The 22911-nt window shown below is 38.7% G+C and overlaps 1 protein-coding gene and 1 long non-coding RNA gene across 6 annotated transcripts in view; one reads left to right on the top strand and one right to left on the bottom strand.

The window, feature by feature from the left end:
- Positions 1-16651, bottom strand: part of LOC144381919 (uncharacterized) — a 436617-nt gene extending 419966 nt beyond the window's left edge. The window contains exon 1 of the long non-coding RNA XR_013448145.1: positions 16620-16651. This is a non-coding gene — a long non-coding RNA (uncharacterized LOC144381919). The remainder of the gene's footprint in view (positions 1-16619) is intronic.
- DNAJC6 (DnaJ heat shock protein family (Hsp40) member C6) overlaps positions 1-22911 on the top strand; it is a 143644-nt gene that overhangs the window by 8610 nt on the left and 112123 nt on the right. Inside the window, exons 1-2 of one of the 5 annotated variants that reach the window (XM_078073007.1) lie at positions 571-784; positions 6442-6509. The exons of 2 other annotated variants lie outside the window; for them this stretch is intronic. In XM_078073007.1, coding sequence (XP_077929133.1) covers positions 6488-6509 — 22 coding nt within the window. In that variant the 5' untranslated portion in view covers positions 571-784; positions 6442-6487. Of the gene's footprint in view, positions 1-568; positions 785-6441; positions 6510-22911 lie in introns of those variants that run through there. 2 more of the 5 variants (XM_078073004.1, XM_078073006.1) reach the window with 2 other exon arrangements.

Here is a 22911-nt window from a genome sequence, read left to right as displayed (position 1 = left end):
CTATGTAATGATTGAAAGTAAGCCAGAATTGGATGATTGAAAGATTTGCTTGAATTTTCCTTGCCCTCTAAGAGAGGGCTCTCATGGTCTGGCTTCCTCATGCCCACTTCTGGCTCAGCCTTGAGAATCAACTTATGCCTGGATGAAATGGGTTCAGTAATCCATGTCCATGCAGCAGACACGGGTCACCGTATGCCTCTGTACTGTAACAGCCTGGGAGCAGCTTGAGGAGTGGGACTGGTCCTCTTCACTGTTGTATCCCCACTACTTAGCATGGAGCCTGGGCCACAGAGAGGTAAAAGAAATTATTTGTTGAATGAATGAATATGAAAAAGAACACAAAGCATGGGTCTCTTAATTCCCTCCAAAATTAAGGTCTCCGTTTGAGAATAAGCTTGTCACATGGCCCAGACATTCCCCTTTCAACCTGAACCTAATCTCTACAGAGCTGAGGAGGCACTAAACAGTTGGTTCCCTAATCTAAGAGAAGGAAAGGCAAGCCTAGACTCCAGATCCAGTTCCATGCCATGTTTTGGAATTTGTGTTTACGTCGGCCTTCATCCCCATCCTTTCTGCTCCAGCATAAGCAAAATTATCACCCTGCACACTGACTTGCATGCAATTATCAGAGCTCGGGTGCTCCTCCGTTGAGGGACTTCGCCCCTGAGACCGCTGACTCTCTGTGAATGACAAATCAAAAGTCAGGTTTGCAGAATCAGCCGGACTTTCCTGCTCATTTGCAGCACAGGGAGGAAAGAGAGAATGAAAGATTCTGAAAATAAAGGTAAGGGGCCAGCTGCAGAGGGGAGGCTAAAAGATGCTAGGGATGAAATGTCACTCCACAGATATGCTTAGTTTGTATTAATGGCTGACTTTAGATTACTGTGTATATATATATTTAAAATTCTAGTTACATAATAAACATGACTCTTTTTTTTTTTTAATGACTGGCTTCTGGTTTCCAAAGATTGTGTCATTTAATTTTCCATATCCGTGCTACCAAATAGAACAATATTTTTGCATTCTTCATTTAATCTTGGCTGAATAACACACATTTCCATTTCACAGATATTCTTATAAGAGCTCCCAGGATTTTGATAATTTTATTTTAGGAGAGTTCACAATAGTTAATTAATATGTAGGTTTTTGATGCATTATTGCAATTGGAATATCTGAAATACTTAGGACTTTTACAGTTTGGGTTCACAAGAAAAATGTTGACGGAGAATTCCTTAATGAATGTTCACCCGTTCAGGAGGACCCAATGGAGAGCCATCACTGACCTTCAGAACTGTTTATCTTGCAGAGATGTTCGCATGCAAACTACTCCCACCCCTCCAGCCTCCAGACCCTAGATCCCTGGTACATTATCACCACCCCCCCACCCCATTACTCGAATTCCGAATTCCGTTTGAGGCAAGGGGGAAGAGAAAAATGGATTTAAATGAAAACTCAGGAAAGGACAGGGCTCACTAAAATGAGCCAACCAAATTTTTAGTTCAACAACAGGGATTCTGAAGGATTCTGGTGTTTTAAATTCCGAGGCTCCTTAAATTTTCTGCCGCAGTTGGGGGAGGAGCGATAGACCTCCAGGTCTCCGGAGGCTACACGTGTTCCCCGACCCTGTTACCGGAAGGAGCCCTTCCTGCTGCGTCGGCTCCTGGTCCTGGTCCTAGTGGCAGTGGAAGGCGCAGAGGGGCCAGACTCCCGGGGAAGCCCCCCGCCCCCCAGGAAAGCTCCAGGGCAGCCGCCGCAGCAGAAGACGCCATCTCCGCGCCACCGTGCCCAGCCCCTGCTTCCCAGGCGCTAATTTTAGGGTTTGCCCGCCCCCCTTTTCCCCTAGGGCTTTCGCTGTTCTCGCACCCGAGCCGCTGCGCAGCAATTTGCACCCCACCCTCTCCTTGCTGTGAGCTCTGCGTTAAGGAGGCCCCAGCACTTTGCCCTTGGACACCGGGGTTGGGGTGCGCGGGTGGAGGCTGGCACGCAGCAACCCCGGGCAGGTTACTTGCGCCCACCGAGCCTCTCCCACACCGAGTTAAGTTGTTTGGGTGACCAGGGAGACGACACAGGCCCCAAGCCTTTACCTCCTCCCTTTACGCCAGGGCCCCCAGGCTTGGCCTTCCCCAGACCAGTACCCAGCCACTCTCTGGCTTGTTGTAAGAGTCTCACCTTGTGATGGTCCGTGATGTTTATTCCACATTAAAAAAGAAAAGCCACCCTCCCCTGACCAACCGCCCCCCCACCCCCCCGACAAAAAACCAAACCAAACCAAAAAAACAAAACACAAAAAACAAAACCCCAAAGCCACAAACAGCCTGATGCCAGTGAGGAGACTGGTATTTTAATCTACTAAACTGTAATGAAGTCTCCCAAGCAATGCCGCTTTCTGTAAGTGAGGCTTTAAAAGGGGCAGGGGTAGTTGGTGTTGGTAGTATTAACATCTAATAGGCTCTGGATCATTCACATCCACGTATTGATCTGTGTGGTTTTGATGTTTAAATATTAATTAAGCAGCCTTAGGTGGGGGGAAAGAACTATGTATGCATGGGCCTGGCAAGTGGAAACAGGGCCTCTCCACTGCTAAGCCAGCCTCTGGTGAACAAATAAAACCTGTGCCTATGTAATCCAAAGTATTTAAAGAACTCAGTAGTGTTGGTTTTCCCTGTGTTGTTTTCAGTGGCCAGAGAAAGGATTTTTGGAAAGAAAAAAAAAATTGCTTATATGCCATGTCATGCTAGGCCATGCTCATGTTCTAGAAAAAGTTAAGACTGCCTCAACCGGAGGCTCAGGATGAGGCTAATATTCACTACTGTTTGGAATTTTAACACTCAGTTTCTCAGTGTGTCAGCGTGTTTTAAGCTTCAAATCCCTAGCTGCTTTTTGAGGGGAGTTGGTATTTAGAATTTTTGTTTCACTTTGTTTTGGAAAGAGCCTTTGGTTGGGAATCAAGATAGTTAGGTTCTGGCTTGTTTCACCTAATTTATTAGTGACTAAGGACAAGACCTTTTATTCCTTTGGATCTTAGTTTACTTAAAATGGAGAAATGTTAGACTGGATCACTGCCCTTTGGGTTGTGGGTAGTAAGACAGTAATGTAGTGAGTCTTGAGCAACATTTTAGAAAGATGACATAGAATAGAAAATGTCAGACACCATTACACATGGTAAGGGTAAACATTGTTTACTGAAACTTCTGTTTTGGGTACTTATGCTTGTTTATGCATGTAGGTATAGGCTGTCTTGATGTCAGATCTGTTTCTTACTGTGAATCCCAGTCAGGAGTTTGAGAAACACTGAAATACATTACAGTTTACTAATTTGGTTTTCAAGGAGTCTGTGAAGTGCAGTTTTATATGCATGTCCATTTTGCTTATGTATGAAGAGAACATCAATAGTTTTTCTCAGATTTTCAAAAAGGTCTAAGATCCCCAACACGTTCTGAATGATTGTTTTCTAAGGTCTCCCAAGGCCCTCCCAAGCCGATTTTTAGGGATCAAAGAATCTTTTCAGGGCCAGGAGATGTGTATGTGTTGACAGAGGGCAGCTGAGTATACAATGTGAGGTGGGGTGTGTGTGTGTGGGGGGGGGGGTGCCTGTGCCCATTGGTGAGGAAAAGGTGTGACCATGGTAACCAGACCATGAGAGCTATTTGTAGGTTCCAAAGTACCAGTTGGTGACCTGAATATGAAACATAAATATCTAAAAATTTGATTCTTTATGCTGAAAACTATCACAGAAAAACTTAAAATGTTGTGAATTGTTCGGAAGTCAACTCTCCTTGCAGAGACTGAAAATGAGAATCAGATAAAATCTGAGGAGGTTGACAGGGGCAAATAAATCATCAGGATATTGGTAGGCAGAAAGTGAATTTTTATAAGCTACCATCACATGACTAATGTTCAGTAAATGTTGAGTTGTGGTTTAACAAATGCCTTTCTTTTTCTTCCTTTTGGTACCTCTTGTACTAAAGACAGTTCAGTATAAAATAATTTTTATTTTTTTGAGAGAGAGAGAGAGCACGAGCAGGGGGAGGGGCAAAGGGAGAGGGAGAAGCAGACTCCCTGCTGAGCAGGAAGCCCCCTGTGGGGCTCTACTTGGGGGCTCCATCCCAGGACCCTGAGATTATGACCTGAGCCCAAGGCAGTCGCTTAACTGACTGAGCCACCCAGGCGCCCCTCAGTGAGGCTTTTAAATACAAAAGCTATTGTATAACATTTACCCTGCATATCTCAAAATGCTTTGCAAGCCAGAAAAAAAAATACGTATGAGACAACTAAGAAGAAAATCGTTGAATGCATTAATAAGTAGATATTGGCAAACATGACAGCTAATTATAATAATAACAACCATAACTCCTATTTAATGAACAACTAGTATGTGAAAAGCTCTGTGAGGTGCTTTGCATGTTGTCACAACACTGTAGGGTAGGGGGTATTGTGCATGTAAAGAAATGGATTAAGAATTTTGTATAGGTACACATGGCTAGTAAGTAGCAGAGTCAGGATTCAAACCCAGGTCATTTTACCTCCCAAACCATTTACCTGGTAGGCAAGGGCTTGAGAATAAGTAGCATGGTGAAATTGCATAGTTATTAATAAAATTTTCAACATCATCTATTATTAAGAATAATAGATTATTATAAAAAGGGAAATGAGAACCATAGAAATGATGACTTTTGACTAATTTTCTGGATTATGTTTATTTGGAAAATAGGCGTTCCAACTCAGCTTGAAATTTTCCTTTTATTTAGAAAGTTTCTGAGTATTTTGTGCAACAATGTTTTAAAAGCAGGGATCTGAAAGAATAGGAGTGGAGAATTTGAAAATTTGGTTGGAAAATTTTTTTCTGCAAGAGTGTAGGGCAAAAAGTTCTCTTTTAAACTTTGTTATTTTTCTATATTTTATCTCAGAAAAATAAGCATGGTATTTTTTTGAACACATGGGAGTTATGGATAATGTTTTAACATGGTAAAACTAGGTGTGGAGCATTGTCCATGCCAGCAGTTCTTGAAAGAATTTGATTTTTCACTGAAAATCATTACAAAATCTGATTGGGAGTTTGAATATGGACAGATCCAGGCTTTTAGGTGCTAAATATTAAAAAGACTGTGGTGTACATCCCCCAATCTATAATCCAAATACAGTAAGTGGAAGGAAATTAGAAAATATTGTGATTTTTCTTAACCACTATGACTGTGTTGATACTTTTAGAGAAAACTCAAATTCTTTCAAGGATTTTTGTCATTTGCTGCTTGTGACTGGGTAGGTTGGAGAAATGATATGTTGGCTGGGGTGATCTGTAAATAGCTGACTGATTTCTTAGTTTTCAGGGCTAGCATGGGATAAAACTGGGTTTTCAGCCTGGCCTATTCCAGTGGTTCTCAAATGGGCAACGTACTGCTTCCGGGGGGGGGGGGGCACATTGGAAATATGTTAGGGGCTCTAGAAGCATTCACTGGGCAAAAACCAGAAATGCTGTAGATGTCCTACAATGTTCTGGACTGTTACATTCAGTGACAAATTATCTCGTGTCCGGTGCAACTTTCAAATGTTTTGCTGAGGAGGTAAGTGAAAACCCTCTATAGTTTTCCAAGCCTAGAACATACATTGGTTTTACGCTGAAATATATATATATGCAGTGAAATTTCCAGGATTGAAAATGCTGTGTAAATTGAGGAGAGATCATACTTAATTTTGTTCAGAAAAACCACTTACCCAAAGCAACACTGCTTGTATTTGAGAAACCAATAAAACACACCTGTCTCATTCAATCTATATAGAGGTACATGTACCTGACTACTTTACTGTGTTCTCTAATATAGTATTGCTTGAGCATTTGCATATTGAAATCCATATTTTTATTATAACTTTTTTTTACTTACATTATAGTTGGTATAGTGTATATATTTTTGTTTAATTTTTTGTGAAGTAGGCTATTTTACCTTTCAGTTTCATTTTGAGATACTAAACAGGGAAATACAAAATATTTTTATATTTATATATATTTGTGTTACTCAGAGTATACAAAATGACCTCCTTAATGATTTTAAGGAATTTGAGCCAACATTACAACTTTTGGAGATTATATACACAATTCTATATTTCAGGTTCATTTAAAAAATTAGAACAATCTAAAACAATGAAATTAAACTGAGCATAAACTGCCCTCTTTGAGGCAGAAATACTGGGATATAGGTGCTACAAATCTTCTAAAAAATGTCACTGTTAATTGATTTTTATTTATGCTACTGTAACTGGAATTTTAAAATTTCACTCTCTAATTGCTTGTTGTTAGAATATAGAAATATAACTGATTTTTATTTGTTGACCTTATTTCAGGGCCCTTGCCTAATTCACTTATTAATTTTAATAGTTTTAGATTTTTATAGGTGGTTAGATTTCTGTGAATAATGACAGCTTTATTTCTTCCTTTCCAATCCTTAGACTTTTTATCCCTTGCATTATTGCACTAGCTAAGATCTCTCTCACAATGTTGACTAGAAGTCGTGATGGTGAGTATCCTTATTTTGTTCCTCATCTCGGAGGAAAAGCTATCAACCTTTGACCATTAAGTACAATATTGATGTAGGATTTATATAGGTGCTTTTAAAAATCAGATTAAGAAAGTTATCTTCTTAGTGTGCTAAGTTTTTATCATGAATTTTATCAAAAGTATCATGATATCATGATTGTACTATTTTATTTTGTCAATATGAATTACATTGATTTTTTTTGAGTGTTAACTTTGCTCAACTTAGTTGTGATATGTTATTCTTTGTATATGTTGCTAGATTTGACTTGCTAATATTTTGTCGAGGAATATTTTTGTTCACGAGAGGATTAACCTATAATTTTCTATTGTTGTGGTCCCCTTGCCAGGTTTGGTAATCAAGGTTTTGCTGGCCTTATAAAACAAGTTAGGAGATATTTCTCCTCTTTATTCTGTTCTTTGGAATGGTTTTGTAAGATTGGAATTGTTCTTTAAATGTCTGGAAGAATTTACTGGTGAAACCATTTGGGCCTGGAAGTTTTGTTGTAGGAAGATTTTAAAAGGTGGATTCATTTATTTTAATAGGTATAGATTTACTCAGATTTTCTATTTCTTTTTGTGTTAGTTAAGTTGTGTTTTTCTAGGAATTTATCCATTTTATCTGAATTTTCAAATTTATTAGTAAAAGGTTTTCTTTTTATCCTTTTAAGATCTTAATATTTGTAGGTTGTATGGTCTTGTCTCTATTTTTATTGTTAATATTGATATTTCTCTCTGTTTTTTATACTGGTAATTCTCTCTCTTTTTTTTTAAAGATTTTATTTATTTATTTGACAGAGAGAGACACAGCGAGAGAGGGAACATAAACAGGGGGAGTGGGAGAGGGAGAAGCAGGCTTCTTGCTGAGCAGGGAGCCTGATGTGGGGCTCGATCCCAGGACCCTGGGATCATGACCTGAGCCGAAGGCAGACGCTTAAAGACTGAGCCTCAAAGATTTTTTTTTCATTTTTTTTAAGATTTTATTTTTTGACAGAGACAGCGAGAGGGAACACAAACAGGGGAAGTGGGAGAGGGAGAAGCAGGCTTCCTGCCAAACAGGGAGCCTGATGTGGGGCTCGATCCTAGGACCCTGGGATCATGACCTGAGCCAAAGGCAGACGCTTGAAGACTGAGCCACCCAGGTGCCCCTCTCATTTTTTTGATGCATATTGCCAAAGTTTTATGAATTTTATTAATCTTTGCAAAGAGCTAGTATTTTTGATTTGGTTGTTTTTTATATTATAAATTTGTTTTCGATCTCATGAGTTCTTTTATCATTATTATTTACTTTAACACTTGATTCCAATTTTCTGAAATTTTTTCTAGTTTCTTAACATATAAGTTTATATCTCTGATTATCAGTGTTCTTCCAAAAAATATTTTCATTTAAGGGTATCAGTTTTCCTCTAAGCATAGCTTTAGCTGCATCCTGTTAGTTTTATTATGTCATATTTTTGTTGTCATTTAGTTCAAAATATTTTATAATTTCCATTGTGATTTTTTTTTTTTGGACTCACAGCGTCATGTAGAAATGTACTTCTTTTTTAAAAAATTGTGTTTTTTTTAAATTCCAGTTAACATACAGTGTTATATTAGTTTCAGGGGTGTAATATAGTGCTTCAGCAATTCCATACCTGGTGCTCATCACAAGTACACTCCTTAATCCCCATCACCTATTTCACCCATCCCCCCACCCACCTAGAAGTGTACTTCTTCATTACTAAGCAGTTGGGGAGTTTCTAGGTTTTTGGCTTTTTTTCCCTTGCTGTTTGTTTCTAGCTTACTTTTCCTGTGGTCAGAGAACATACTTTGGATGATTTTAGTTCTTTGAAATTTGTTGCAATTGCTTTGGGCCCTGCATATTGTCAATTTTTATATATGTATGTTACATGTCTTTTTTTTTTTTTGAGGCTGATTTGGCCTTTATTTTTATTTATTTATTTAAGTAGGCTCCACACCCAGTGTGGGGCTTGAACTCACAACCCTGAGATCAAGAGTTGCATGGTCTACCGACTGAGCCAGCTGGGTACCTGCCCCTTACATGTCTACTTTAAAAGAATGTGCATACTGAAGTTATTTGGTTCCATGTTCTATATATGTCGATTATATCACTTTTTAAAATCTTGTAGCACAGATCTTATATATCCTTACTTTCCCATTATGACTTTGGATTTGCCTGTTTCTCTTTTTATATTTGCTAACTTTTGCTTTCTTTAACTTTGAGGCTATGATTTTAGGTGCATACCATATACACTTAGAATTGTTATATCTTTATTGTGAAATGTCTCTCATATCTAGTAATGCTTCCTATCTTGAAGTCTACCTTTCTAATATTAATGGAGCCATACCAGCTTTCTTTGGGCTAATACATACATGGTATATCTTTTTTCATCTTTATACTTCAATTTAATTTTGCTTTTATATTTAATCTGTATCCTCTGTAAGTAGCATATACAAGAATTTAAAAAAATCCAGTCTGACAGTTTAGTCTTTAGTTCAAGTATTTAAAGCATTTAATGTAATTATTGATATATTAAGGTCTACAGCTACCATGTTACTATTTGTTTCCTGTTTGTGTTCCACCTGTTTTATGTACCATTTTTCTTCTTCTTTGCTTTTTTTTTTATTAATCAAGCATTACTTTTAATTTTCCCTTTTTCCTCTCTACTAGCATGTTACACATTTGTTTCCATTTTACTTTTTGTGTGTATGTGATTGATCCAATGCTATTTTTACTTAATCACATTCCAGATGAAGTTAGGCTCTGAGGATACTTTAATTCTATTTTCCCTGCCTTCCCTTCACAATTCCTCTTCCCCTTCTGCCTCTTTTGTCATTATTATAATTCATTTTATTTATATATTTAATTCCCCATGAGACACTGATATTATTGGTTTTACAATCAATCTCTGCTTAGATTTACTCACATATTTACCCTAGCCATGACTTTTCATTACTTCCATCTGTTCCCTCTGGGATCTTTTCCTTCTGCATAAAAAACAAAACAAAACAAAACAACAACAATAAAAGAACTTCTTTTAGTATTTCTTGTAATGCATATCTGGTATAAAATAATATTCTTAGCTTTCAGTCTGGAAATGATTAGTTTTGCCTTTGTTTTTGAAGGTAATTTCATTGGATTTATAGAATTCTGGGGAGGAAGATCCCCCCCCTTCACCCCCAACACTTTAAGGATGCCATTCCATTGTTGCTGGCTTTGTTCCTTTCTTGGAAAGTTGGCTGTTAGTTTTATTGTTGCTGTTTGATGTTGCATCTTTTTTCTTTGGCAATTTTTAAAGACTTTTCTTGGGGCACCTGGGTGGCTCAGTCAGTTAAGCATCTGCCATCCACTCGGGTTATGATCCCAGGGTGCTGGGATCAAGCCCCATGTCGGGTTCCCTGCTCAGTGGGGAGTCTGCCTACCCGCCCTCATGCTCACTGGCTCACTCTCTCTCAAACAAATAAATAAAATCTTAAAAAAAAAGACTTTATATATTTGGTTTTCAGCAGTTTTTCTAGGTGTGATTTTCCTTGTGTTTATCCTGCTTGGGGCTTTCAGATCTTCTTAAATCTGTGTAGCTTAATGTTTTTTGTAATTCTCATAATTCTCTGCCATTATCTTTTCAAATATTGTTTTTGCTTTGTTTTCTCCTCTCTTTTTGGGATTCTAATTACTTTTATGTTAGAACTTTTTACTCTGTTCCATACATGTCTGATTTTATTATCTGTATTCTTAGTCTTCATTTCTCTTCCCCATTTTGATTATATTTTGCTGTCTTAGAGCTCACTAGCTCTTTGCTGTGTCTACTTTATTATTACACAATCTGTTAACTTAATATCATTTTCTATTTTTCAGCTTTCAAATTTTTATTAGATTATTTTAAATAATACATTCTCCAAAAAAAAAAGAAGAAAAAAAAAAACCCAAACCCAGGGGTGCCTGGGTGGCTTAGTCAGTTGAGTGACCAACTCTTGGTTTTGGCTCAGGTTGTGATCTCAGGGTCATGGGATCAAGCCCTGTGTTCGGCTCCATGCTTTAGCATGGAGTCTGCTTGGGACTCTTTCTTCCTCTCCCTCTGCCCCTCCCCCCTGCTCTCTCTCTCTTTCTCAAATAAATAAATCTTTAAAAAAATAGGTTTTCCATTTTACCTATTTCTTCAAATATATTAATCACAGTCATTTTATTTTTTTGATTTTATTTATTTTTCAGAGAGAGAGAGAGCGCAAAAGCAGGGGGAGCAGCAGAGGCAGAGGGAGAAGCAGACTCCTTGCCGAACAAGGAGCCCGATGTGGGACTCGATCCCAGGACCCTGGGATCATGACCTGAGCTGAAGGCAGATGCTTAACTGACTGAGCCACCCAGGTGTCCCAATCATAGTCATTTAAAAAAACTATACTTATTAACTCCTATGTGTGGGTTGTTTGTGAATCTGTTTATATTTTCTGTTTTTCTTCTTGGTTCTCTTCATATGCCTGGCGTTTTTTTGTTTTGTTTTGTTTTGTTTTTTTAATTAAATGTCCAGTATTGTGTATGAAGATGCTGTGGATGATGTCATCTCCTTTATGAGAGTATTTACCCTATTTTTGCCCACAGTAGAAAGATCACCTCAATCTAATCAGGCTCTCAGTCTAATTAAGTGTGTTTTGCAGACTTTTAAGATTTGTCTATTTCTGGGTTTCAATCCTAGGCCCCCAGGAGTACTGATTGAGAGCCTTAGATGTTTCCCTCAGCAGGTCCTAAACTCCAATTTTTGTCTTCCTAATACTGTGAGTCCACTGAATACTCTGAAAAAATGCTCGTTCTGCCTTTCATCTCCTTGGCTTCTGAGCCTCTTACCCTGTGCAGCTCAGTTAACCATACTTCAAGGAGAAAGTACATGTTAGGTTCACTTCTTTGAGCCTCTCGGGGACATGACTTTTCAGACCTGAACTTCATTTTTGTCACTGTAGCCCCAGAAGTTCTAAAGTTCTGCAGGCTTCTCTGCCTCTTAGTAGCTGCCCTCTGCCTGACTGCTCAACTTCTTGCCCCATGTCAAGAACTGGCAAATACCCTACTGAGAAAAATGGGCTTTCAGAAGGCTGGGCTTACCTCTGTGAGCCTCATATCTCCCCAAGATCTGGATCCTCAAATCTTGACTGATCAGTAGCTTTCCTGTTGCTTCAAACACAGGTGTTTTTGGATTTTACCTGGCTTTCCGATTGCCCTCAGCAGAACTGTTGGCCTGCTACATTCCACTCTGTTACAGCTGAAAGTTGAAGCAGATCATGTTTGTTTTGTTTCAGTTTAATGTAGGCTCTGTTAAAAAAATGAAAACAACAGAGCAAAAAAACTCCAAGATATCAATGACATTATAAACATCTTATATAAAAAATAAAGGGTGTGTGCAGTTGATTTCTAGTTACTGTTTCTTGCTTTTTAAAAGCATGTCAGTATTTTCTTTCCCCATATGTTCTCTGAAATATGTACACATTTGTGTTGCCTTGTTCCAGAGAATATGTATATTAAAAGACTTTTTCATTTTCCTGAGTCTGGTCCTCCATCCAGATGTTTAGTACTTTTGTGATTTTATGATTTGGAATTTTCAACTCTCACCTCCCAAGTTCCCTGTGATTCTAAAATTCACAAAATAATTTGAGTGATTGCATTATAAGTTTTAGAAAACTTTATTCAGACTTCTTACCGTAGCTGAGTAGGTGTTTTTTTCAGTGTCCTTGTCAGGATGCAGGGTTATGTGTGGTGCTGGTCTCACCCATGAGCTTCATCTCACTATCTGTGCCCTTGGTTTCTCAAATTCAAGTTCAGTTCAAGTGTTCATCTCGTATTTTTTGCACACTTGTGCAGTAGACTCTCCTTCCTTCTCAAATACACGTTTTTATGGTTGTAGGAATTAGGTCAGGAGAATAAATAGCTCTCCTCAAATGTGGCATAAAACTGAAGGGTCACCGAGTGATTGGTGCATTACCCATTTGTGGAAATGTTTTTCATGTTTCCCCAAATTTCCTATTAAAATCAAACTAGCTAGGGGCACCTGGGTGGCTCAGTTGGTTAAGCATCTGACTCTTGATTTTGGTTCAGGTCATGATCTCAGGGTTGTGAGATCAAGTCCCGGGTTGGGCTCTGTGCTGGGTGTGGAGCCTGTTTAAGATTCTCTCTCCCTCTGCCCCTCCCTCCCCCCTTAAAAAAAAAATCAAACAAGCTAGCATTTATTTTTCAGTCTTCAGATGCATTTTCCTACTCTAGTGCTGGTAATGTTCTATTACTTGATTTGGCTGCTGTTTTTTTAGGTCCATTCAGTTTGTGAAAATTCACAAAGCTGAACACAGGATTGGATCACTTTTAAGTATATCTGCTGCACTTACATAAAATTTTTCATAGAACTAACATTTTCATGTTAAATTTAAAAAAAGAAGTGTCAAGGACAAAAGAGCTTAAGAATCACTGATCAAAGGACGCCTGGGTGGCTCAGTTGGTTGAGCGTCTGCCTTCGACTCAGGTCATGATCCCAGGGTCCTGGGATGGAGCCCTGCATTGGGCTCCCTGCTCAGTAGGGAGTCTGCTTCTCCCTCTGCCTGCCACTCCCCCTGCTTGTGTTCTCTCTCTCTAGCAAATAAATAAAATCTTAAAAAAAAAAAAAAAAGAATCACTGATCAAGGTCAGCCTCCAATCCCTAAAATGATTAGGAATGGGGAGGCTGAAGCTTGGAAAGGATAAATTGCTTGGGGGTGGGCAGGGACTTGTAGCCAGGCTTCTCACTCCTGGTCTGTCTTGCTTTTCTAACCTGATTCATATATATATGAATATATATACTTAAGTATATATATATATTTTAAAAATATATATTTTAAGTAACCTCTGTACCCAGCGTGGGGCTCGAACTCACAATCCAGAGATCAAGAGTCACATGCTCTACTGGCTGAGCCAGTCAGGCGCCCCTCTAACCAGCTGACTCGGACAGGGGACAGGGAAGATCCAGCATGCACTAACACTGGAGCTGGATGACATTCTCAGAACCCCAAATGTGTCTTACACGAGTCAGCACTTAACTCCCCACTCTGTTTCTGCCCTCTTCAACCTCTTCCCTGGTCATTAAAAAAACAGATACTTTTATCTCTTGTGAACTTGGAGATGGTTATTTTATTACCTAAGAATCATTTGACTACATCTGCTTAGAAAAAAGGGTAATTTGTGCCTGTGAAATCTAACAAGAGCCCAGCAAAAGGTACTTTGTTCCCCTTTTAAGCCATTTTTAGTTTGGTGCTGTGTGGTTTAAATTTAGGATACTTCCTCCAAACTGGGAATGGGGGTGGGGGATGCAGAGATTGAACCCAGCTGTGACTTCTGCTGCTGTGAAATAAATGGGAAAATCTGGGAACCAGTGTTAGAAGGAGAGGATCCCAAGAGAGGGGCCTGCAGGGGAGGTGACTTGCCTTCACTGGGGTAGGGGAGAAGTGAGAAGAAAGGAACAGTGGTTGGTATCTCCTCTTTTTCTCCTGTTCTTGCAAGATTTGGCCTACTGAGAATGTGGTGAGGGCGTTTTATTTATGCACACATGAGTACACAGACACATACACCCTGGAATTGGTAGTGAGTATTATGTCATCTTGGATTCATTTTACTTTCTCAAAGGCTAGATTTTGAGTTCCCAGCATGCTGTTCCTTCTACCTGGAATGTACTTACCCTCCTCTTTCCTGGCTTAGTTCGATTCCTCTTTCAGATAGTAGCTTCCTCTGGGAGGCTTTCTCTGACTTCAGGTCCTCTCCCTGTGCCCTGCCTTATAACATATTCCCAGAGCATCCTGTGTTTTCCCTTTCATGTCACTTCTCATACTTTTAGTTACTAGATTAAATTCTGACACACCATAGGACCTCAATACGTACTGTAAAATGGGGCGGGGGCGGGGGGGAGAAGGAAAGAAAAGAAAGAGGGAGGGAGAGAGGAAAAAGAAAAGAAAAAAGAAAGCCATGTTTCGATCCCTACTCTTAGTCTAACAAGATGGACAAGTTCCTTAACTTCCTAGCCTCAGTTTCTTCTCTTACAAAACTGGAATAGTAATACCCAACTTATAGGGTTGTCGTGAGTTTAGACATAATATGTAAAAATCACCTAGGACTGCACCTGGCATGTAGTCTTACACAGGCCTGACTCAATTCGGTGTCATTAAGAAGTACATATGGTCTCAAAAGAAAGTATGAAAATTCAGAAAAGCACAGAGAAAAGCTGTAAAACCATGTATTAATCCACACCTCTGGGATCACTGCTAAAATTTGAATGTGTCCCCTTTTGTGTATATCTTTATATTTTCATATAAAATAGGAAAATTATGAAAAATTTGCATATATTTTCATTTACAGGGCGCCTGTGTGGCTCGGTTAAGTGTCCAACTCGGTTTCAGCTCAGGTCATGATCTCAGGGTGGGGAGATCGAGCCCCATGTCAGGCTCCACACTCAGTGTAGAGTCTGCTTGAGATTCTCTCTCCCTCTGCCCCTCCCCTGCTCACATGTGTGCACTTGAGCATGCATGCTCTCTCTCAAATAAATAAATCTTTAAAAAAATATATATGTGCTTTACCTTGTTGGGATCATATTTTCTTTTTTTCCACGTTATGGCCCAAATACCTCACACTTTTTAGTATTGCAAAATACTGCTATATTCAAAATATTGCATAATAATACATAGGCCTTAAGTTGTTAAAAGAAGATTTAGAAACTGCCGCTTTAACCGTTCAAACTGTCCTCGCAACAGAACCATGTTTTATGATTTAGGAGAATAATCCAAATTGCAGGGTAAATAAATAATATAGGGGATAAGGTACAAATTGACGTTTTGTTTTTGTGTTTTGTTTAGATAACACTTCTTATTTATTTTGGTAAATTGGAGGATTATTTGAGATGTTTAAAGAAATATGGAGGCCAGGGGGGAATGAAACTCCATTGGCCTGGAGGTTCAGAGGCCTGAAACTTTCCTACTTACAGTCTAGTCCCCAACGCAGCTTGACTCAGTGACTTCACATTTGGGTCTCATTTTCCCCACCCATGTAAATGCGAGAGTGGGTTTCGTTATAGAGATTTTCAAACTGGGCTTTCCCAAGTGCTAGAGTTCTGTGGAGATGTTTTCTTTTTTCATATTGGGTAAGATTTCCTCGGAGGAAAGAATTACATGGCTTAAAACAAACCAACAAACACCAAAAAACTTAAGTGGAACATTTCTAATAAAATTCCAATGTGCTTTTTTCTTTTTTTTTTTTTCCTGAGATAGAATTCACATACCATAAAACTAGCCCTTTTAAAGTAGTATACAATAAAGAGGTTTTTGGTGTATTCACAAGATTGTGCAACCAATTGCTGCTATCTAATTCCATAACATTTCCATTGCCCAGAAAGAAACCTGGTACCCATTAATGCTCTCTCCTCTTTCCCCCCTTTCCCCAGCCCGTGGCCACTACCAGTCCACTTTCTGTCTCAATGGATTTGCCTTTTTTTGGCTTCTCATATAAATGGAATAATACAATATGTGGTCTTTTGTGTCTGGCTTCTTTCACTTAACAGTATTTTCAGGGTTTCGCCATATGGTAGCATGGTTAAGTGCTTCATTCCTTTCTGTTCAAGCTTTTCAGGAATTTTTTTTTTTTTCAGCCTTGGAAAAAAAGTTGATCAGACCATATTAGAGGAAGTCCCATAGTAGTAGAATGCTTTATCAGCACTGTTCATTGAGAGGTAAAACAATTTCAGTACTTCAGGCTTTTAAATAAAAGGCTGTATTTAGTGCATGTGAAAAACCATTTAAACTCCTGCGGCCCCCCCCACCCCAACCCTCCTTAAAGCCAGGAGATGGGTATACTGATTGGCCAGTTTTGTTTTTCTCCTTTGTGTCTGGGGGAGTCTTTCATTGCTGGGAGTATATGAAGTGTCTCTTCCCAATTCAGTTGGTCTATTAAGAATACTCTTTTTGAAAACCCTTCTCAAAGAATATATTCCCTGCAGCCTTTCCTGTGTTACCACCTGAATGAGAGGCTCCATCCTAACCATATGAAGTGCACACTATTCCAAGCACTGTTGTGAGTCACAGTGATAGGAGGTGATCAGGAGATAACCCTTGCCTCCCCCCCCCCCCCCCCCCCCCCCCGGTGTTCCCAACCATTTCCCTTCTATAAATCCCCATAGCTTCCCCACCCCCTCCTTTTATGGTATTTACCTTATTCTGTGCTGTATTTTAGGTCTGGGGAGGTATCTGATCCAGGGCCCAGCACTATGCCTATCACAAAGTTGATGCTAATGATACATTTATGGAGTAATTTAATGTATCCCCTACCCCCAGCAACTTGGGAGATCAATGAACATGTGCTGAATGAAACTGACTCTTACTCTGCATATATTCTTCTCTCATACAATCAGAGCCTAATTTTCATTTTGTTAATTAGTACTCTGCACTAGCCATTTGAATAGCAGAATTCCAAGTGGTCATCTGTTTTTGTTTTTTTTGATCACCTAGAAATCACTTCTTAGGATTGAAAAGTCATGGACAGTCTCTTTCATCTTGTTTGATAAATGTAGAAAATCATAACAGCAGTGATGAGAGCAATGTGTTGGTCTTGATATAACTTAGATGAGGTAATGCATATAATTTAAAATCTTAGATATAGAAAGTAAGTTATACTTTATTTATAAATTATGCTTATTTATTACTCAAAAAATAATAAAATTGCTGCTTACTTACCTTTTATTATGTGCTGGTATTATGCTAAGTGCTGAGCATATATTATCTCATTTAAAAAACTAGCAATATTGGGCAACCCTCTCGGGTCCCCTCCCTCTTTGGGAGTTTCGAACTATCACTTTGCTATTGCTCAATAAAGCTTGTTTTCTGCCCCCCCCAAAATAAAAAAAAATAAAACTAGCAATATTAATGGTATTAATATGTCCATTTTATTGATGAAGTCATTGAGGTTCAGAATCATGAAATAATCTAAGGGTTGAACAACTAGTAAGCAGTAGATCTAGAATTCCAACATAGATTTCTTTGACCCCCAATTTATGTTCTCTATGCTGTTTTGTCTCTTTAGGTAAAAACAGAAACTGTCACATTGTGAGAGTTAATGCCCACCTGAAAATTATGTTCTGAAAGCTAAATTATTATTATTAACATTGTTTCTGGCCCATATAAAAATGAATAAATCAGTAAGTGAATGACTGAGTCAAAGAAAGAGTGAATGAAAGGTTGGGTGAGTAGGTTGGAGATACCATATGTATTACTTCGCCAGATAAACTAGTGCACTTAAAATATTTATAAAAATATATTAAAATATTTATGATGGTAGATTTGCTGGAAAATAATCTTAAAAGAAATTAAAAGTCCATTAAAAAATGGCAGGCAAATGAGGGAATGCAATGTTAAAAACATGGCGGGGGTGATGAGTTTATAAGTGAATATTAAAAAGTTTATATTAGAGGTCCATGAATCAGTGGAATAATGAGATTCTGTTGTAGTTCATTTTGGCCTCCCTCTCCTGTCTCCTTTAAAGGTACTTCCCTGATGACTCTTGAGTAGTAGTTATTTACTCCTGATTGCTGTGTATTTCCTTTCATTCATCTTATCTTTTTTAGTCTTCGGGGAACAGACTCATTCTAAAGCTTCATAGATTGAATGAAGAACAAGCACTTCCCCATTTACCTGCCTCCTTTTGCTGTGCCATTTAATTTAAGAGGTTGCCGGTATATCTGCTGAGATGCTGGGAAGAATGGTAGAGATCTTAGCATTCAGAATGTCAAAATGTGTGCCCGGTGTTCCCCTGTCCAGGGAACCTCCTGATGCTCTCTCCAGAGAAAACCTCTTGTCTTCTGCTGGGGTTGGGGAATGGCACCTGCCCAGCTGCATGAGCCACGGGAAGGGGCCTACTGGGGATCTCACTGCCTCTACCCCTCACTGCATTGCTCAGAGGTAGGTGTGCTATTACATCCTGAGTCCTTAGGGGATTCGATATTATAATTCAGATTAATATCTTAGTTTCAGCTTTCTTGATTCGGTTTTTTCTTTCTAAAATTTGTTGCTAGTTTCCTGTGAATTCATAAGAAAGGGTTAAAAGGTTGAAGGGAAAGCCAGATCAAGCAGCTTAATCTAACATGAGAAATTTATAGCGAAAAAGTTGGCGGTAAGCAAAAGTAAAGAAGAGCATTACACAAATAGGCATATTCAGAATCTTCTCAGGAGATAAAATGGTAAACTTTGGCCTCAGGATGCTTCATATTGATTTGTGGGTGTGCTAATGCCCTGAAAATATGGAATTTTTAAGCAAACTTAAATTAAGTAGGTGGAAAAGTGCACACAACTTCTAAGGGTTCCAGTTGATGGATTTTTATAAAGTTAATACACTTGTGAAGCTAGCATCCAAATCCAGTAACAAGAGATTACTAGCAACCCAGAGCCCTCTTCTGGTCACCACCCAGCCTCCTACCACTGCTGAGTAACTACTAATCTGAGGTCTACCACTATAGGTTAGTTTTACTTGTTTTTTAATTTTATGTGAATGGAATAATTCAGTATATAATCTTTTGTTCTAGCTTCTTTTGCCCCAATGCTGTATTTGTGAGGTCCATCCATGCTGTGTGGTAACTGTAGTGCATTTTCATTGCTATAGAGTATTCCAGAGAGTAAATATACCACTTTTTCATTTTAATTTTGACAGGCAGAAGTGTATGTAATTTCTGGTTTTGGTGTAGTACAAATAGTACTACTATGAACATTCTCAGTGTGTCTTTTGGTGCACTTATTTCTGTTGGCTGTACACTAAGGGAAATTACTAGGTCAAAGCTTTGGTAGATACTGCTCTCATGTGTGGGATGACTGGGCCAGCGTCTCCATGAAGTCTCTAACCTATGGCAGACTTGCTTGGGATCATTCTCCCAGGGAAGGAGAGGAGACTCTGAGAGAGCAAGCAGGAGTCCACCAGGCCTGTTGAGGCTAGGCTTGGAACTGGTATAATGCTACATCTCCTCTTAGTCCGTTCCAATAGGCTGGGTGGCCTAAACAACAGACATTTATTTCTCAATGTTCTAGAAGCTGTGAGAAGATAGGATTGGTGGGGAGAGCCCTCTTCCTGGCTTGCAGAAGGCCACCTTCTTGCTGGGTCCTCACATGATGGAGAGAGAAAGCTCTGGTCATCACTGGGGCCCCATTCTCATGACTCACCTATCCCTAATTATCTCTTAAAGCCCTCACCTCCATATACCATCACATTAGGATTTGGGGCTACAACACAGAATTTGTGGGGACACAAACATTTAGTCCATAACACCCTCTGTTGTTCAGATTGAAGGGAGTGAGGAAGTAAACTACTTCTTGGTGAAAGGAAATGTGAAGTAATGTTGTAAAATGGTGTGGATGGCAAGGAGTGGGGGAGGGAGGTGGGGGCTGATTGCAGCCATTTTGGCAAACAATTGTCCAGAACATACAAAAATAAGCATCCTTTAAATCATTCTTAATACTATTATCAAAAGATAATTATTGTTAATATATTGGTGTATTTCCTTCCGTTGTTTTGTCTATGCACATATAGAGACAGACCTTCATTTTTAAAAAAGACTGTGATTCATATCTAGAATCTGATTTGTGTTCTGGTAATTTCCCTTAATGTTATATTGTAGGTATTTCCCAGGCATTAACTATTTCTTGACAATGTGGTTTAATTTATGATGCATAGGAAACCAACAATAAATTGCTGTGTTCCAGGCACTATGCTAAATACTTTCACAGTTATCTTGATTAGAAAGCAAGTTTCTTGTTAATTTGCAGGATTTATAGTCTGCTGCTGCAAAGAAAAAACAATGCATTTTATGTGATGAAAAGATCCAGAGAAAATTGTACTGGTTAAGATATATCAGCAATGCCCATTTTTCTCTTGAAAGCTTGACCTGTCAACTATAACTGCTTAGGAAAGGGCAGTCTCTCTCTTGTAAATTGTGGGACACTGACAACAGACAAGACTATTTGCTCTCCATTTCTGCCTATTGTTTCAAAGAAACCATTTTGCTGGACTAGTTCAGGTGTTAAAGTTACATTGTTGGCAATTGCAGACTGTTTCAGGGAACAGTTTTATTTGCAAAGATTTTGATTTTGATTCTGTGAACAGAGTAATAGCTAGTTAGAAAAGGTGTAGTGGAGGGAACACTTCCATTTGTGATAGTAAGAGATTCATTACACTCGCGAATCAATAGATACAGAGAAGTTAGGATTGTTCCCATTTGATCTCCTCTATCTCATTGGCAGGCTCTATGTCATGAGTGATCAATCAATAAATACAGCACCTGTGCCTAAAAGCCACCTGCCCAACCTTTCATTATATGGGTGAAGCCACATCATTATTAATTTATTTGATCTGGCTGTGTTTCAGGATCATGCTGAACATCAGTTCTTACTGTACAGTTAGCATAATGTGATAAGGAACATAAAATTTGGAGACCAAGGTTTAAGCCTGGGTTATTGTCTCGTTGTCGAGTATGAACAAATTACTTAATTTTTTTGAGTTTCAGTTTCTCATCTATAATTACAAAAGCTTCATTCAGTCTTCTTAGAGTTATTGTGGAGATTAACCGAGACAATTTATATCTGTACCAATATGGTAGCCACTAGTGCTCAGTGGCCTTTGAGCACTTGAAATGTGACTCGTCTAAATTGAGATGTGTGGTAAGTGTAAAATACACACTCGATTTTGAAGACTTACTATGAAAAAAATAAAAGTAACTTACTGATTACTTTTTTCTGTAGACTATATGTTGAAATGGAAATATTTTGTGCTCATTGAAGTAAATGAAATATATTAAAATTAATTCACTTGTTTCTTGTTTTTTAAAAATGTGGCTACTAGAGATTTAAAAGTTACATGCATGACTCATATTTGTGGTTTGCATCATGTTTCTACTGGGCAATGCTACACTACATGGAAGTCCTCTGTGGAAGGTGGTGTACAGAATAAATGTTAGCTATAGCTACAAAAAGTGTAGAAGGTTTGAATGGGTAGGGATTCTAAGTGACAATATGAAGTTCATTATTTTACTAAGTTTCTAATGTGAGCTTTATTTAGGCATCTTAATTTTTCCTCTTTAAGTGTAGCAGGGAAATAGAGGAGTGATGATCCAATCATGTGTGCAAACAGTAACTTCATCTCATTGAGCTAAGATGATGCAGGCACTGTGCTAAGTCTTAGGTGGGATTCCTTTGGTGCATGTGGGCCTCCTGAATTCTTAGGCTATAACCACTGTGTTCTCGCTCTGTCTCTTGTCTGTCTCTCTCCTCCTCTCTCAAATTTACTTCTCTCTCCTTGACAACATTGTTCTCGCAGATCACTTATCTCCCTCCACATTTCAGAAAGTGTGGCTCCTGCTAACTCCTGCCTGTCATCCTTGCTCTAAGGGAGGACTTGGACCTATTCCCTCTAGTTTTAAATTGAAAAGTCCCATGGAAAGGCCATGTTGACTTTGCTTGGCTTCAGATAGCCACCTCGGGGCCATGGCTCTAATTCCAACGCCAGAGAAGGAAGATTTCCCAGAAAAAGGGAGTGTTACTCTTGTTCATAAGAGAATAAGTGCACACTGTACCTATCCTAGTTAATTTAATAAGTACAGCCATTCTGTGGGGTAATACCTCAATTTAGAAATCAGGAAACTAAGGCTCCAAGAAGTTACATATTTTGTCTAAGTTTAAACATCCAGGCTGAAAGCCCAGATCTGTCTGTCACCAAAGCCCATGTTCTTAACCACTACACTGACAGAATTTGAGAAAATTGGGTTGTGTTGACTGAAGTTTTATTAAATTCGCTGTTTGCTATTTTCTCCCCTACCAAATTGCTTTCCACTGAAATTTGTCAAGGAATAGGGTAAGGAAACTGGCCCCACAGTAACATGTAAATCTTTCTTGAATTGAAAACCAATGCTACTATGCTCTCCAATCTTGTATCCAAAGCTTTAAAGGTCGTAAAAAAGCTCTACCATAATTATCTTTGTAGTAATGAGTTTAAAACATATTTACCACCACTTGGGCATTTTGCTTTTGTAATTTCTTTTTTAAGATTTTATTTATTTATTTATTTATTTGAGAGAGAGAGCAAGAGAGCGAGCATGAGAGAGCAACAGAGGGAGAAGGGAGAAACAGGCTTCCGCTGAGCAGGGAGCCCAATGTGAGGCTCGATCCCAGGACCGTAGGATCATGACCTGAGCTGAAGACAGACGCTTAACCAACTGAGCCACCCAGGCACCCCGTGCTTTTGTAATTTCTGATTATATACTTTTTTTTTTGGGTACCTATCACATAGTTGGCACTCAATAAATATTAGCTACTGTATTTACCATACTAACACGTTAGCTATTATCTTTAATATAATATATATTATATTT

The sequence above is a fragment of the Halichoerus grypus genome, chromosome 5 (genome assembly GCF_964656455.1).
Source record: "Halichoerus grypus chromosome 5, mHalGry1.hap1.1, whole genome shotgun sequence".
NCBI classification, from domain to species: Eukaryota; Metazoa; Chordata; class Mammalia; order Carnivora; family Phocidae; genus Halichoerus; species Halichoerus grypus.
This window is presented reverse-complemented; position numbering and strand designations above follow the sequence as displayed.